Source organism: Styela clava, chromosome 8 (assembly GCF_964204865.1).
Source record: "Styela clava chromosome 8, kaStyClav1.hap1.2, whole genome shotgun sequence".
Taxonomy (NCBI): Eukaryota; Metazoa; Chordata; class Ascidiacea; order Stolidobranchia; family Styelidae; genus Styela; species Styela clava.
This window is the reverse complement of record NC_135257.1, coordinates 308,594-323,243: the sequence shown is the minus strand read 5'-3', so window position 1 is coordinate 323,243 and position 14,650 is coordinate 308,594. Positions and strand designations below refer to the sequence as shown.

Below are 14,650 nucleotides of genomic sequence, written 5' to 3'. Positions count from 1 at the left end.
TACGATAAAATATGCAATTCGAAAGCGGATAATTTGATTTAATGAGAAATTTGCTACTGTCTTCTCGCTAGGCAGTAATAATCTTCACGCTAGGTAGTATCCAGACGTAATGGGCGTATAGTACCTTCTGACCAAGTTTGGCTTAAGCGTTAATAGAAGGTAAAACTCACAATATAAATGTGCTGGTCATCAATGTCTTGCATTTTACAATTGAGATATAATATTGAACTATATTTGAGGGACCGGCGCCGGTCCACGGAAAGGCGATTGAGAACCACTGCCCAAATCAGTGGTTCCCAAGCTTTTTTATATCGCGGCACACCATTAAGGTCTTTGAATATTTGCGGCACACCTCACAAAACATGGACATTTTCTACTCATATAGCCATTTTGATATAAAATAATATCTAAAATATAAATATATATATTATATATTTATAAATATATTATTAATAGATATATAATATATATCTAATATATAAAATAATAATATTTAGTAACAGGTATAGATTAATAATGGTGAATGTCAGTAGGACTGTTGTGCCTGGTGCTTCTTTACTACTGCTGCAATTTGTCGACGAATGTGAGAGAGACATACTTTTAACTGTTCTTCCGTGTTTTTAGGTCTTCCACGTTTTTTTTATTCCTAATATTGTGTATGTAGGAAAATCCTAGTTCACATAAGTAGGAAGTTGAGAATTGTAGTAACACTCTGATGCCTTTTTTGCTTAAAGTTTGACACTCTTCCATAGGAGCGATCCAAAAGGCGTCTAATGGCAGTTGTGCGTACTTCAGTCTGAGTCCACGATCACTTGAAAGACTTGCTAATTGCTCCCTTTTGCACAAGTGAAAATTAGAGAGATTTGTGACCGATAATTCTAAGAAAGAATTGCGAATCCAATCAAATTCTTATGATTCACGGAAAATATTCTTGAATATTATTTTCTAAACACGTCAAATGCTCATTATTAATGAGAATCATCTCGGTGAAGCAATTTTTGCAAAATGATCAAATCTGTCTATTGGTAATTGGAATCTCTTGAAATAAATTCAAAAATAAAATCTCTTCGCGGTACAACAATAATCATTCCGCGACACACTAATGTGCCGCGGCACGATGGTATGGAACCACTGGCCTCAATGATACACATGTTCAGACCCAATTGTTATTGCGCTATACCTGACTTCTAAGAATAGCATGTTATAAAATAGTTTGTAAGGCCATATTTTCGGTTCCAATACTCTGAGGATTGTATCAAATCTGCAAGAATTGTATTCAAAACGTGGCGCTAAGATATGATATGATCCGGTATGTGTTGCTCCAGCACTCCTCTAATAACGCATCATTCTCTTGTAACACTGTATTGAGGAATGCACTTCAACACACACAATGAATAATTATCTTGCAGAACTTGCTTATCTATCTTGCTTATCTATCAAAAAGGATTAGGAAACGCCTTGGGAACAGTTTACTGTGGGAATAATGGGAATTAATATTTAGACAAAATGTGAAGACAATAATCTAGACTAATTTAGCTTAGATTCTTTTGGTATATTTTTGGTCTATTGGTACTATGAAAAATGAGTGAACCCTTGTTTTTCATTAATTCTATTTAAAACGAATTTCAGTGAGAATTTTTAATTTCTACAGTGCATTTGACAAATGAGAAATTAGCATTCCACACCCAAAAAATGTTGCGTTGTTATCTGGTGGATTATTAGCTATCCGCCTCAACTCGATTAGAGTTATTTTCGAGCTAGATTACTTCGACGATGGTTGGCTGCTGGCATGAGGCGCAGTTCTTACCACTTCATGGCAGCTCCTGCCACCAACGAACCGCGGCAGCTCTTGCCATGGTTTTATAGCGCTATTCAGTAATCAGTATTAACGGTATATTCACAAATTAATGTACCGGATTTTAATTGATCATGCGAAATTATATCTACTCAAATCCTAACCCTAACCTCAAATCCATCAAAACTGTATCCATAAGAAATACGTTCCAACTTAGGGGAAGGTGGGGTACGTTGGGACATGGGGCACAGTGGAAAATCAGCTATCACACTGATACTATATCCGCAATCCTGTCCGCGGCTCGATGTTCCAATCCGCCCTTCGGTGAGTTACAACGTCCCCGCGAACGGACAACGGACGGGTAGAACGGCGCAAGCTATGGGATAAAATTGGTTTTGGGAGGTTGAAAAAAAATTTCACCGTTCCAGTTTTTTCTTTTTTTTAGTTTAGCCTTTCCAACGAGACAAACCATCGTTTGATATTCTTTAGCGTCAGTCCACTGTAAAATATTCCTAACGTTAGCGATTGGCTATGCCTTCCGAATTTTGCCGTGGGATGGTCTGAAAGTATTTGTTTCCTATGGGGAACAATGGACCGGGGTTCAGTGGGACATGCTCTACAGGGCACAATTCGACAGTGTTTGATACAATAAGTGCTTAGAGACTTAGAGATGCGTTATATTTTGTGTAATTTAATGGTTTCTTTCGACCCATGGCCCAATATGGAATATATTCGAGAATCAATAATATTTCCAGATTTAGATTCGAGGAAGGAAATAATCAAATTTTTTTGCAAAATGTTTTGTCAAAATATCTGACTATTTCAGTTGAACATTGATTTTAAAAATATTAAATCTTCAAATTCGAAGTCTCCCCATACTTTAGACGATTATGCTGATTAATTGCTTATTTTTAAGGACATACTTCGTTGAATTTTGACAGACTGACCCATTGTGCCCCAGGGTCTGTCCGATTGTGCCCCACCAGTGGGGTACAGTGGGACACTTGACAGACGTTTTTCAAAGCATTTTGGTAGTAAGATGTGTGTCGCAAGGGAATTTCTTTGTTGCTGAATAAAAACTACATTTACCCCTCTATGCATTAGTCCCGCAAACTTAAGAGAATATGCAGAATTAACGGCTCAAAACAGGCAAAAGAAAAAAAGTGTCCCAACCTTCCCCACTTTCCCCTACCCAATATTTGTCACCATAGGGGACAGCCCTGTTTTTACGGCCCACCTGCCGTGGTTACGGCATCAAAATTTTACCTGCCATTAGTTTTCAATTTGCTGCCGCGGTAAAGGCAGCTCGTCATTGGTTTGTGGCAGCTAAAAAGTCAGTCGCCATAGGTTTGCCGTAGCGGCCATGGTATGGAAATACCGCCATAATTTTTCGGCAGCTGCAGACGCCACAGAATAATTAAAACTGCACTTGGAGGGCATGGTGACATGTTCTGAACGAAGACCAGGTTGCGAATATGGTTGAATGAGGTTGCTGTAAATGCACTTTGTCATTTCATTTCTCATGTGAGCAATCATACGATACGAGGTTCAAGCTGTACTTCGCGATGTAACAATCTGGTTGACTATTTGACAACAAAAATGTTGTAGTAAACTATCATTATCTTGTACTAATTTTGTAGGATGAATTAGATGATTTGTTTCTTAACCGCAAAATGTCACTACGCACTCATAGCTCGAGACTTAATTATACAGGACGCTTAAGAACACATGTTGAAAACCGGACGAAGAAATAGTATACTAAAAAACACTTTATTCACCCATTCATTTATGTATCTGTTCAAGACTTCCTTTTTAGATATATACGACTTGGAAATTTGAATCTTGAGACATATTATTGTTTTCCTTGTCGCTATAGCAATCACATTCAAATTTCGTTAGTTCAATATGGATATATCTACAAAGTTTGCAAACATTTTCCCGGGTTTACCCAGAATCCCCTTTTCTGATTATTTAAAATGTGTAAAAAACACAGGATTGTATTTTCGGTATTTTTATGTTCTTGAATGCTACAATCTTTAAATCATAACATGATTATAAAGATAAATAGTATATATATATATATGTATACATATTCATACTTGATGAAAATTTTTCAAATCAGGCTAGGCATATATGCCAGTAATACTGACCTCTACCCAAAATTTCTCTGAAATACAAAATATAGTTTCTGCATTAATATTATTGATGATTGGATTGGGATCGACAGCCGAAGGAATGCATTTCTGTGCGCAATAATCAAATAATCTAAATATTAGTATTAAGACATTTCATGTAATAATAAGCAACATAAGATTTCACCACGATGCCATCCAGTGTCTGATTATATAAAGCGAAGATCCGATACATTTGACTGGCAAATATTGGTGACTATGCCACGTAAAAGAGGGAATTACAGTATTGAAACATGAATTTTATAAGCAGTCACCCCTTTACCGAAACGGACATCAGTAGAAATGCAGTAATTTCGATATTTCAATAGAAGGCTTAGATGAATTACATCTACCGGGCTTTTAGAGTTCGCTCGGGGCAAGTTCATTCTGTTCAAAAGGGTTCTATAATATAAACACCATTTCTGCTGTAAAAAAAACTGAAATTACAATGCCGATGATTGACATTCGATGCAAATTAAAGCGAAGGAGATGAACATACAAGCTATACAAATTTTTTTTTAAATGATATGAATTATCTGTTGAAATGTTCTCGTTAGAAGAAATTCCATGAAAAGCGACAAATATTATTACACTGTTTAATAATATACCTAATCAAATAAAATCATATGTTGTCGCTGGAACCGATCACAATTACGAACAAATAATACCTATTTCACAGAAAGGATAAATAATCCACTATGTCACTATACTTAATCATATTATGTACAAATTTAAACTGAATTTGGAACTCACTGATTTAATAGAATTTTGTACAAGTTGAAGCATTATTCCGAGTACCTTCAGTATTGTATTTTTTCCTGAATTCTCATATCGTGTACGTCACCAGGATGTCACAAATTACATGAAATATATAATTTGTGAGTATAATTGGCGTTTACAGAGTTTTCGGTTGCGGAGACTATTAGGTCGAAGATAATTAAATCCAGTTTAGTTGGTAATCATAAAAAGGAGCATGATCTATTTTTATTTTTGAGGTGATAGTGCTTTTGAAAGCATTGCCAGTCATCTGTAATCTGTTGTTCGGTGTGAAAAATACATAAAGTCTTCAACCTTTCGATTTTGGACATCGTCAAGAATCGTAATGAGAAAAGTGGGAATATGCAGTGCTGTAGCATTGTTATTGATGCTTAGTGTTATCGTTTCCCTTACATCGGCCAGCAAAAGTGAGTTTTTGTTTTTAATATAAATCAAAATAATGCAAGTATTTTTGTAGTAGGCTGTCGGTGTTACAAATGTAATGGTATAATTAAAATAAATTCGATAAAATACAATCACACATGGTTAACGGTGAGTTAGATACGCAACAACAAGTAAGCTTTAAAAAGTACTAAATATAATTTCAAATTCGATACAGAAAAGGGTTGGTACGGAAGTTATCGACAACTGTTTTCTCATTTACCCCCATTTCCTTTTTGATTTTCCATTTTATAATTACCTATTATACATCATTGGGGCGAAAAGGGGCGTTTTGGAGATAGAATTCCCACCTATATTTAGGGTTGTGTATGTCTAAATTTTATTACGATGATTTCACATAACTACAGTCAAAGCCAGCAACAATGCAAATTCTTTTTTTAAAACTAATAAGAAAACAGTCTCTTCTGTAGTAATTTTGTCCCCGGTTGCGAGATCTTGGTTCAACATTTCTTTTACGATGTATAAAGAGGAAAATAATTGAAAAAATACAATATAATGTTCAATCTTTTTGTAGGAAAGCGATGCACGGACTCTTCTATATATTGTCAACACTTTAAAATGTTATGTCCTACACAAAAAATGCAAGAAATTTGCGCTAAAACATGCGGATGTAAATCTAAGATACTGAGGGATGTAGGTAATATCAAAGTCAACAAACCAAAACCCGAAGAATTCAAGGAAATAACCTCTACTAATAAAAGAGTTGACTTTCACGACGAGGAAGAAAACAATACACAACAGGATCACTTTGATTTCGACCCATACAAACAACAAGCAGATGGAGCTAAATTACTTCAGCGAACAGCAGGTACGTTGCTGTCTAATCTGATATGCCGTGATCGCAAATGACAATCTGAAATTTTTAATTAAAATAATCTAAACAGGGTTTCTCAAATTGGGCTCGCGGTCCCGGGTTACAAAGCTGTTATTTTGGGTCACGAGAAAGAAACCTACTTTGCCTTGTGATTACATTAATTTAAAGCTACTTGACTGCAATTCGGTAAATTTTTTGAGTTTGATACATGAATTCTTTTGCTTCGTTTGTTGGATTTTTATTATTGAATGTGCCACAAAAATAACAGTAAAATAAACCCAGGTATTTTAGGTAATTAAAGTACATCTAAGTTTTTCCATTGAAACGCATAGAGCTACAAGTATTAAAATTCTTTGGAGGAAGCGCGGATTATAAAAGATTGAGAACCATTGATTTTATGGATGTGTTGTTTATCCAATTATCGATACAGTGACAATCTTATATCAAATACAATATTGACATTGTTGATACAATAATCAACGACTAATTCGTTTTTTAGAATGGACGAAATGGGGGCAATGGTCTATATGTTCGGTGACATGCGGGTTGGGTAAACGAACACGAACGAGAGTCTGTCAATCTGGGACATGCCCTGGGTCAAAAGTACAATCATGGGCTTGTGCCTTAACGAGGACATGCATTGAAACACGTGAGTTGTCTTCAATTTGAAATTATTCATAATAGAGAAACTTATAACATTGAAGATGGGCTTCATATGGCCAGAGAATGCTTTCAGCTGCCAATAATATGATTTTGCGTCAATTTAGCAAGCTTGGGAAACGCCATTTCAAGTATCAACGAAAAACACCCATATAGTGATTGTTATTTTTTTTCAAATCAATTCCAGTTTGTAAGTAAACCTATTTTAGGAATTTTTTTCGCACTTTTGCCTCAATTACAATTTTCTTTGACGATTATCAAATTTACTCTCCTCAAATTGGCAAAAATTATCTTTTTAACAATGAATCATCAAAGGGGGAATCTATCGTGAACAATAATTTTCACAACCATCATCAAAAATAATAGCCTATGCTTGATAAGTATAATGTCAATGTTACCGTACAACTTGGTGACTTTTGTATCGTCATAACTACATCGATTTAATTAATTTTAATAATATCGGATTAAATTTTTGTAATATTTTATTTTCAGCATTGAAAAGTCCAAATATTTATCGTTTCGTTGATAGGTTGTGTTTGTTTTATGTATTTTGATGAAGCTGATAATTTTTTCACATAGGAAACGAATGTATTTTTAGTCGATGTGCTTTTATATTTATTATTTCGTTTTAGCCATTATTCTTAAAATCCAATCGGATTAAAACATATATTTCTGAAAATTTCAACATATATATACCCTTACTTTTAGGACCATGGACCAAGCCTTGCACCGATACCAGAACAGATTGCACGAAGTCTATATGCAACACCAGACGACGTCACAGCTGCAAAGCAACTTGCAAAGAATGCTATAGTAAGTTTGATCTTGAGTTAATCCCAAATAAAACCAGCAAATTCATAAGTGCGTGGGCAGTCGTGGAGCCATGAATATGACAATAAATTTCTTTTATTTCAGAATGGGGTGACTATGGTGCCTTGGATAAATGCCATAGATATGATGGAAAATGCGAAAGAAGAAGATATCGTCATTGTCGTATCGGTGACTGTCTGGGTTTGCCATATAAATCAAAACGATGTGCCAACGAATATTGTGGAAATCGTAATTAAGTTTATATTACTATGAATTTAACTGAAGAATGATCAGCACTTTATATGAAATGTTAATAAAAAAAAACGTTTCTTTATCACACACATAAATAAAATATTTTTTTATTTAAATATATATATATATATAGATAGAGACAGAGGTAAATTAAGACTCACAGTATGTTCGAAATATTCATTACCCAACTTGTACAAAACAGTATTTCATTCCAATTAGTTCGCCATTTAGTTTAAGCCGTCACCGTAAAGGGAAAAATTGAAGATTTGATCCACTTTTCTGACAGGAGAAATGTGGTCACATTGGAGTTCGTGTTCAGTGACATGTGGTACGGGGATCACAAAACGTACTCGGTTATGCGAAACACAAGGATGTAAAAGCACAGATGAAAGGACATGCATCAGGAACAGTTGTGATGAACGTTAGTATTCCATCTTATATATATTAATATATATATATGCCATAGAGTAGAAATATATTGCCAACTGTAAAATTATAAGTAGCTAACGTGTAAACCAGTTTCATTTGTAGTTACTACAGACTGACGAAATGAAACAGAACCCAGGTCATTTGAAAGATATTCTAGATTCTAGAAGGAACATAACTTTTGTGCGAAACGCATAATAGATTACTTGAATGCTTAAGTACAAGCATACACAAACAGAAAATCCAGTGTTAAATAAATTTTCTTCATTTTCGTAGTTTAATTATAAAATTTGAGATTTCTGTTTACTGGTTACCCAGTAAATCTGCATCTTCATCAAATTGAACTGATTAAATAATTACTTAACAGCTCAAAAACCTGACATAAAGTATGGAGAATGGAGTCGATGTTCAAAGACATGCGGATCCGGAATGAGACGAAAAACGTGCTCCACAGAATATTGCAAAATGAATAAAGTTGTTGAATTAACTCAAACTTGTAGAATCAAAGAATGTGAGAGTGAGTATAACGTATTCAACATAAGAAAGTGCATATCGAAGGACAATTTATTGTACTTCAGCTATGATACATCATACCTTCACAAGAAAAAGTATTAAGTTTAACTACCATAGATACTGATTGCAAATATGTATTGCAGCATGCGTCGACAAGCACGTTTACTGCCCTCAGTTGATACGATATTGTCCTAACAACGAATGGATGAAAAGGAATTGTATGTTGTCTTGCAATATGTGTAAAATTGGTAAGAATTACTCTATTCTGTTAATCAGTGTCATTATTTAATTAGTGCCTTGTAACTCAAAATAAACTTCAGGATAATATCCAACATTTCTTGAGCAATAAACCAACAAATTTTGATTGACAACATCAATATTTCATAACCATCGACTCTTACACATAAATAGAACGAAAACAAAAACTAACATTCGTCGAATTCTTTTTAAAATTACACTATAAAATACTAAACCCATGTTGTAAATGCGCGCAACCGGGGTTGTCGAAATTACTTTCGTGTAATATACCTATTGTTTAAATAGAGTGGAGCAATTGGAATAAATGGAGCAAATGTTCAAAAACATGCGGTAGCGGCGGTAGTCGTCAACGAACCCGAAAATGCTTAATCAACATCTGCACAGGTTCAAACACAGAAACTGTATTGTGCGAGAAGCAGAATGAATGTCCGAGTAAGTAAAAACTGAAAATTAAGAAAAAAAAAAAAATTTGTTTTTTGCACATAGGTCAGTCCCATCTTTCAAGCTCGGGATTGCTAACTAGTGGTGTTAAAGACGGAAATTTTGAAAGATTTTCAAGCCGTCTATAAAAATATTATACACCCCATTCTGTATTTAATTTCAATGTAACATATTCATAATCATTGCACGTTATCCTATTCAAAGTTAAATGTATATGATTCACGCAAATTATACCATTGATTGCTGTAATTTAGAATCGTCCAATTTAATCAAAATCCTTTATTATATTTTTAATTGACATATGTCGACCTTAATTATAAATTACTGATATCGCTTGTAATATAGATTTCATTTTTCAGCAATTCAAGAATGGTCAGATTGGAGTGACTGGACTGATTGTAAGCAAGCGTGTGGTGAGAAATTATTTAGAACTCGAAATAGAGAATGTATGAAGGGTCAATGCGCAGGAAAGTCTACTATGACGGAACCCTGTCCACCGGTTGATTGTCAGGCCGGAAGTGAGTACTTTGTTAATTTCTGTAAGATCAAATTTTTTTTTGAGTAAGCGGGTATATTTGTAATAATATTTTGACTTGAATGAAGATCGATTAATAATTTAATGATCACTACCAAAATAAAACAAGCAATGCATAAATATGTGTACGCGAATGTCTGATACGTCAAATAGCCTCACTTGCGGTGGAATTTCTCTATTTTCAACGCTATTATCTCAAATGTCCTCGTTTTACGTGAAAATAGTGTGTTTGTCTCATATTTTTATTAATTAAACATTGCGACTGTGTTGGGGTCGGAAAAATGTGCGGTGCTGTAGCGGTACATTCATTTGGTTCATACATACGACTTATTCATCCAGTGAGTTCATTGTGCTTGCCATATAAATTGAACCAACTAAAACATCTCGCATTTTAGTTAAGAAACCCCAAAATGATTACATGTCACTGTCTTCCTATTTTTTGTTATATTCGTGTTTTTCACTGCGCATTTTAGGGCATTGATCTGCCTAAATTCTGAAAACTTTGTCTAATGAGGCTTATTGACATTACTTACAAGCACAACGGGACAAACGGATAACACTTAGCATGGAGTTCGCTGAGCGAAACAACGTTAAGTTGTGATTGTCAAGCTGAAAACGTGTTGAAACGTTGAAAAGTGCTTCCACGAATTAAAATAGATCAGCTAAATTTTAGGTGAAGTATCGGGCACCGCCAAAAGTAAGAGCCCATTGGCGACTTCGTCCATATTCAAGCGTGAAAATTAGATATTGATTGGCTTATCAGCAACGGAAAAAAGCGATTTTGCCCCGACAAAAAGTCAGCCCAACAGCGAAGATTTAGCATAAAGATCTATGTCGACATAATGTGTCCAAGAAGTACACTAAATAATGAACCAAACAATATAATGTGCATTTTAGAAAGTGAACCTATTTGGAAAGAATGGACAGAGTGGGGAGATTGTAGCAAAAGCTGTGGTGGTGGTAAAAGGTCTAGAACAAGAGAATGTAACATAGAAAGAAAATGTGACAGAAAAACAGAAAGAGATGTTGAAACGTGCAATCAAAAGTCATGTCATGGTAACTGTTTAACGATTTGTTTGATTTTTTCACTTTTTATGATCCATCAGTATTTTGCAGCTAGAAGTGCATATATGAACCTATTTATTTCTCACTACAGTGACAACAATGAACCAGCACGCAGCTATTTAGTGCGTGGTATTAGAGAAATCATTTTCTGTTCAGACCATCTAAAAACGCTCTGAACGATTTCATTTTCAGAAAAATTTACAAGTTGCAATCTGGCCTGCGGTGGTGGGTATAGATGGGCTTACAAATCATCATGCACTCACAACGATGTGTACAAATGCAACGGATATTTCCAAGGTTGTAATTATCAAGATTGCAATAAAAGTGAGATACGGATTACTGTTTCAATTTCCATAGTTCCCAGTTTACCACTTGCTACTAATATTTTTCATTATTCCCTTTATTTACTTATCGATTTTAATCGGTAAGTATGTTGATATGTATTTGTCTGTCTGTCTGTCTGTTTGTCTGTTAGATGCACGCGACATCTCACGAAAGCGAGATTTTGCATGTGCATTCATCATATGTCGTACCAGAAGCCTATTGATTTTGGATGAATTATGTCGTATAATTAGCGAGTTATTATTTAATGAGTGATGGGACACAAGGTGTCACTATGGAGTAAGAGCGCTGTTTTGGGGGATCCCCTAACTTTCGATCGATAAGTCTTCGGTCTCTGAACGATATTCTCGTTTTCATTTTATTTAGAACCATGCATATCCCCACAAAAACGTAGATACGGTTCTACAACATGCTGTAACAATCAAAAAGTAGAGATGGATTGTGGTAGAGTGCAAGTTCGCGAAGCACAAGAAAAGTCATTGGCATTTCAAGAGTATATCTCGTTTGGAAGAATCATCAAAGGAATGGTTTCTGAACCAAACGCCTGGCCATGGATGGTAGGAGACTTTTGTTATGTAAATCTCATCGCAAGAAATTAGAATGTTAAACTATTATTGATAACAAATTTAGCACTGCAAAAATAACTGAAAATGTTTTTTATTCGTCTAATCATTATATACCTAAAAAAACAGGGCATGTTTATGGCTTCAATATCGAGAAAACTATATTGTGCCGGAACGGTAATTCATCAAAAGTGGCTTCTCACCGCTGCTCATTGTGTCAGGTGTGTTCAGCTTATGAATATATTTTTTCGATTATGTTTACGTTTATTGATTTATCTTTTCAAATGTGATAAGTTGTTGAGATATTAATTGTGAGCCAGAAACCAAAATTGCGACATGAACTTGTGAAACCTTTACACCATGTCCACAAATTTAAAAATAAATATAATTAAACAAAAATCAGGATTTAAAGAAAAAATTAACAAAATCGCGGCAACACAAATATTAAAATTAAATTATATGTTTTAGAGATTCTGGCACAAACAAAGATCGACCAAAATCTGATATGGCGCTTTATCTTGGAATCAACAAACTAAGCGAAATAAAAAAGGGAAATGGACGAAGAATTAGGTCATTTAAAGTTCATCCAAGTTACCACTTTCCCCAGTTCGACATAGCTTTACTGGAAGTAAGTTTTAAAATTATTTTTTGGTAGAAATGTTTCATCACCGTTCGTCTTTAACTGACGCTACTTACAGTGATCACTAATAATTCACAAATAAAAAAATAAAAAGTATTATCTAGAAATTAATTTAAACACAGTCCGTATATTTCTGAAGTGTATAAAACAACGGATTTCTTGAAAAATACTCGTAAGCCCTTTATATGAGTACCGCACGACAACTGTTTACCACTTTCAATGTGACTCATGATTTTATTTGCATTTTTTTTGCTAGCGTACCCCTCACCATAACGTTCTTAATTAATCTTACCTGGTGAAATTGTGTTACTATAATTGAACATGACAGAATAAAAATTAAAAAAAAATCTTTGTTATAACGAGAAAGAAATTATTAATGTGTTCAATGATCATTCATATTCAGTAAGTAATTGTCATTGACAATCAAAGATTAGAAAATCGTTACAAAGTAATAAAAATCATCTCAAATGATCAGGTAGATGAAATAACGTTCTCTGCCACAATCTACCCCGCATGTATGCCGAAAGGAGAAGAAGTTGGGATAAATCAAAAGTGCTACGTAACTGGCTGGGGAGTCTGTAAGTTGTTTTCGAAGGGTTATTAGGACACAGAAAGGTTAAAATAAGTCATATTGAGTTGTCATAATGCTGTCGTAATTTATTGACAATTCAAACTAATGGATTCAATTGACTGATGGATCTGCAATTTAGCACTTATTGAATAAAAATTGGATTTTCCTGACTTCAATCGATCCCTGATAACATTTCGAGGTAATATAACCGCACGGACATTGAAAATAACGAAATGGTAATAACGTCTTATGAGTTTTTCAAGAAATATATCCCAGACTACCGAAAATCAGTTAGTGTTCAAGCTTTCATAAAGTAGGGCACGCGTTAATGACTCATTAAATATCGACCCATAGGTCTACTGCTGATCATTAACCCAATATACGGATCAATTCTCAGGGCAAATATTACATCCCTAATTTAATCTCCGTGTTTTTCATTACAAACAATATATGTTCCGTCAAAATTCTTGTTAAAAAACAAATAAATATACCATGCTCCATATCGCTTGGAGAAGCATGTCATTTGGACTACAAAATTTTTCATATCCCCCGAATGTGTGTTCATTCCCTGTAATATATATAAATAAACACCCAATTGTCGAGTTTTTCCCTATAGTTTTATTTTACCTCGTCGTCATTTATTTCAGTTGATACGAAAAAACCCATGTCATCTCCAAAACTTCGGGAAGTTGGATTGCGAGTTCTCGATGAAAAGGTTTGTAAACATGCTTGGAATTCGGGTACAACTGGAGCTTATGTGCAGAGACATTACAATAAAGTAATCTGTGCTGGTAGCGTGTATGAAAAGAATGACACATGTGGGGTAAGTAATTATTTTTGAACTCTATATAAGTACAAACTATTGTTTCTAACGTTTGAGCTTTAGGAATTCTTTTGCATACAATGCAATTTTGCATTTAAGATATTTTAATTAAATAATATATATTGTAAAAAAATTCAGATATTCAACATTCACAACAATACTCACTTGATTGAACACAACATGAATAACCTGGTAAATGAATTTTCAGGGCGACAGCGGTGGACCATTGATATGTCAACGATGCTCTTCTTGTTCGTGGTATGTAGCGGGTATAACATCATTTGGTCCCAGAAACTGCGGAACACCGGGTATACCAGGAGTATACACAAAAGTGCAACATCACGAAAATTGGGTTTATAAACATATTCCAGATCTGAAACCAACGGAAAGAAAAACTTGTGCCTCATACTCCGACGTACAGCGTAAATTTACAATGGAACCAAATCCGGCTCCAGTTCCCCATTGGTCAATTTTTAACCAAAATCCTGTCAATCATGTTGGAAACATACCTCAAATCCCCGCGAGGGGTTATTCTACCAACAACCCAGTGGCAATACCAAGGCAGTTATTATTTCCTTTTATACCTATGCCAGGATTTGGTTGAATTAGTCTAAGGTAAATTTTGTTATTCTGAATAGTGTTATTCAGCTGTAGTCTCAATGCCAATATTATTTTTTGTTTTGCTATGTTGTAATACATATTATTTAACATGAAAAAATACATTGCTTTAATTTACTATATGTAAAATACTCG

The 14,650-nt window shown here is 34.5% G+C and overlaps 1 protein-coding gene across 1 annotated transcript; it reads left to right on the top strand.

Annotated features, from left to right (window-relative positions):
- Positions 1–4,902: 4,902 nt before the first annotated feature.
- Positions 4,903–14,640, top strand: LOC120346192 (uncharacterized). Its single transcript, XM_039415870.2, has 18 exons — positions 4,903–5,150; positions 5,699–5,992; positions 6,498–6,647; positions 7,367–7,471; positions 7,574–7,717; positions 8,007–8,141; positions 8,514–8,663; positions 8,803–8,907; positions 9,203–9,349; positions 9,718–9,876; positions 10,791–10,949; positions 11,151–11,282; positions 11,667–11,857; positions 11,993–12,084; positions 12,332–12,491; positions 12,979–13,081; positions 13,722–13,897; positions 14,106–14,640. The coding sequence occupies exons 1-18, from the start codon at positions 5,069–5,071 to the stop codon at positions 14,499–14,501; spliced, it is 2,880 nt and encodes a 959-aa protein (XP_039271804.2). The 5' UTR covers positions 4,903–5,068; the 3' UTR covers positions 14,502–14,640.
- Positions 14,641–14,650: the final 10 nt, after the last annotated feature.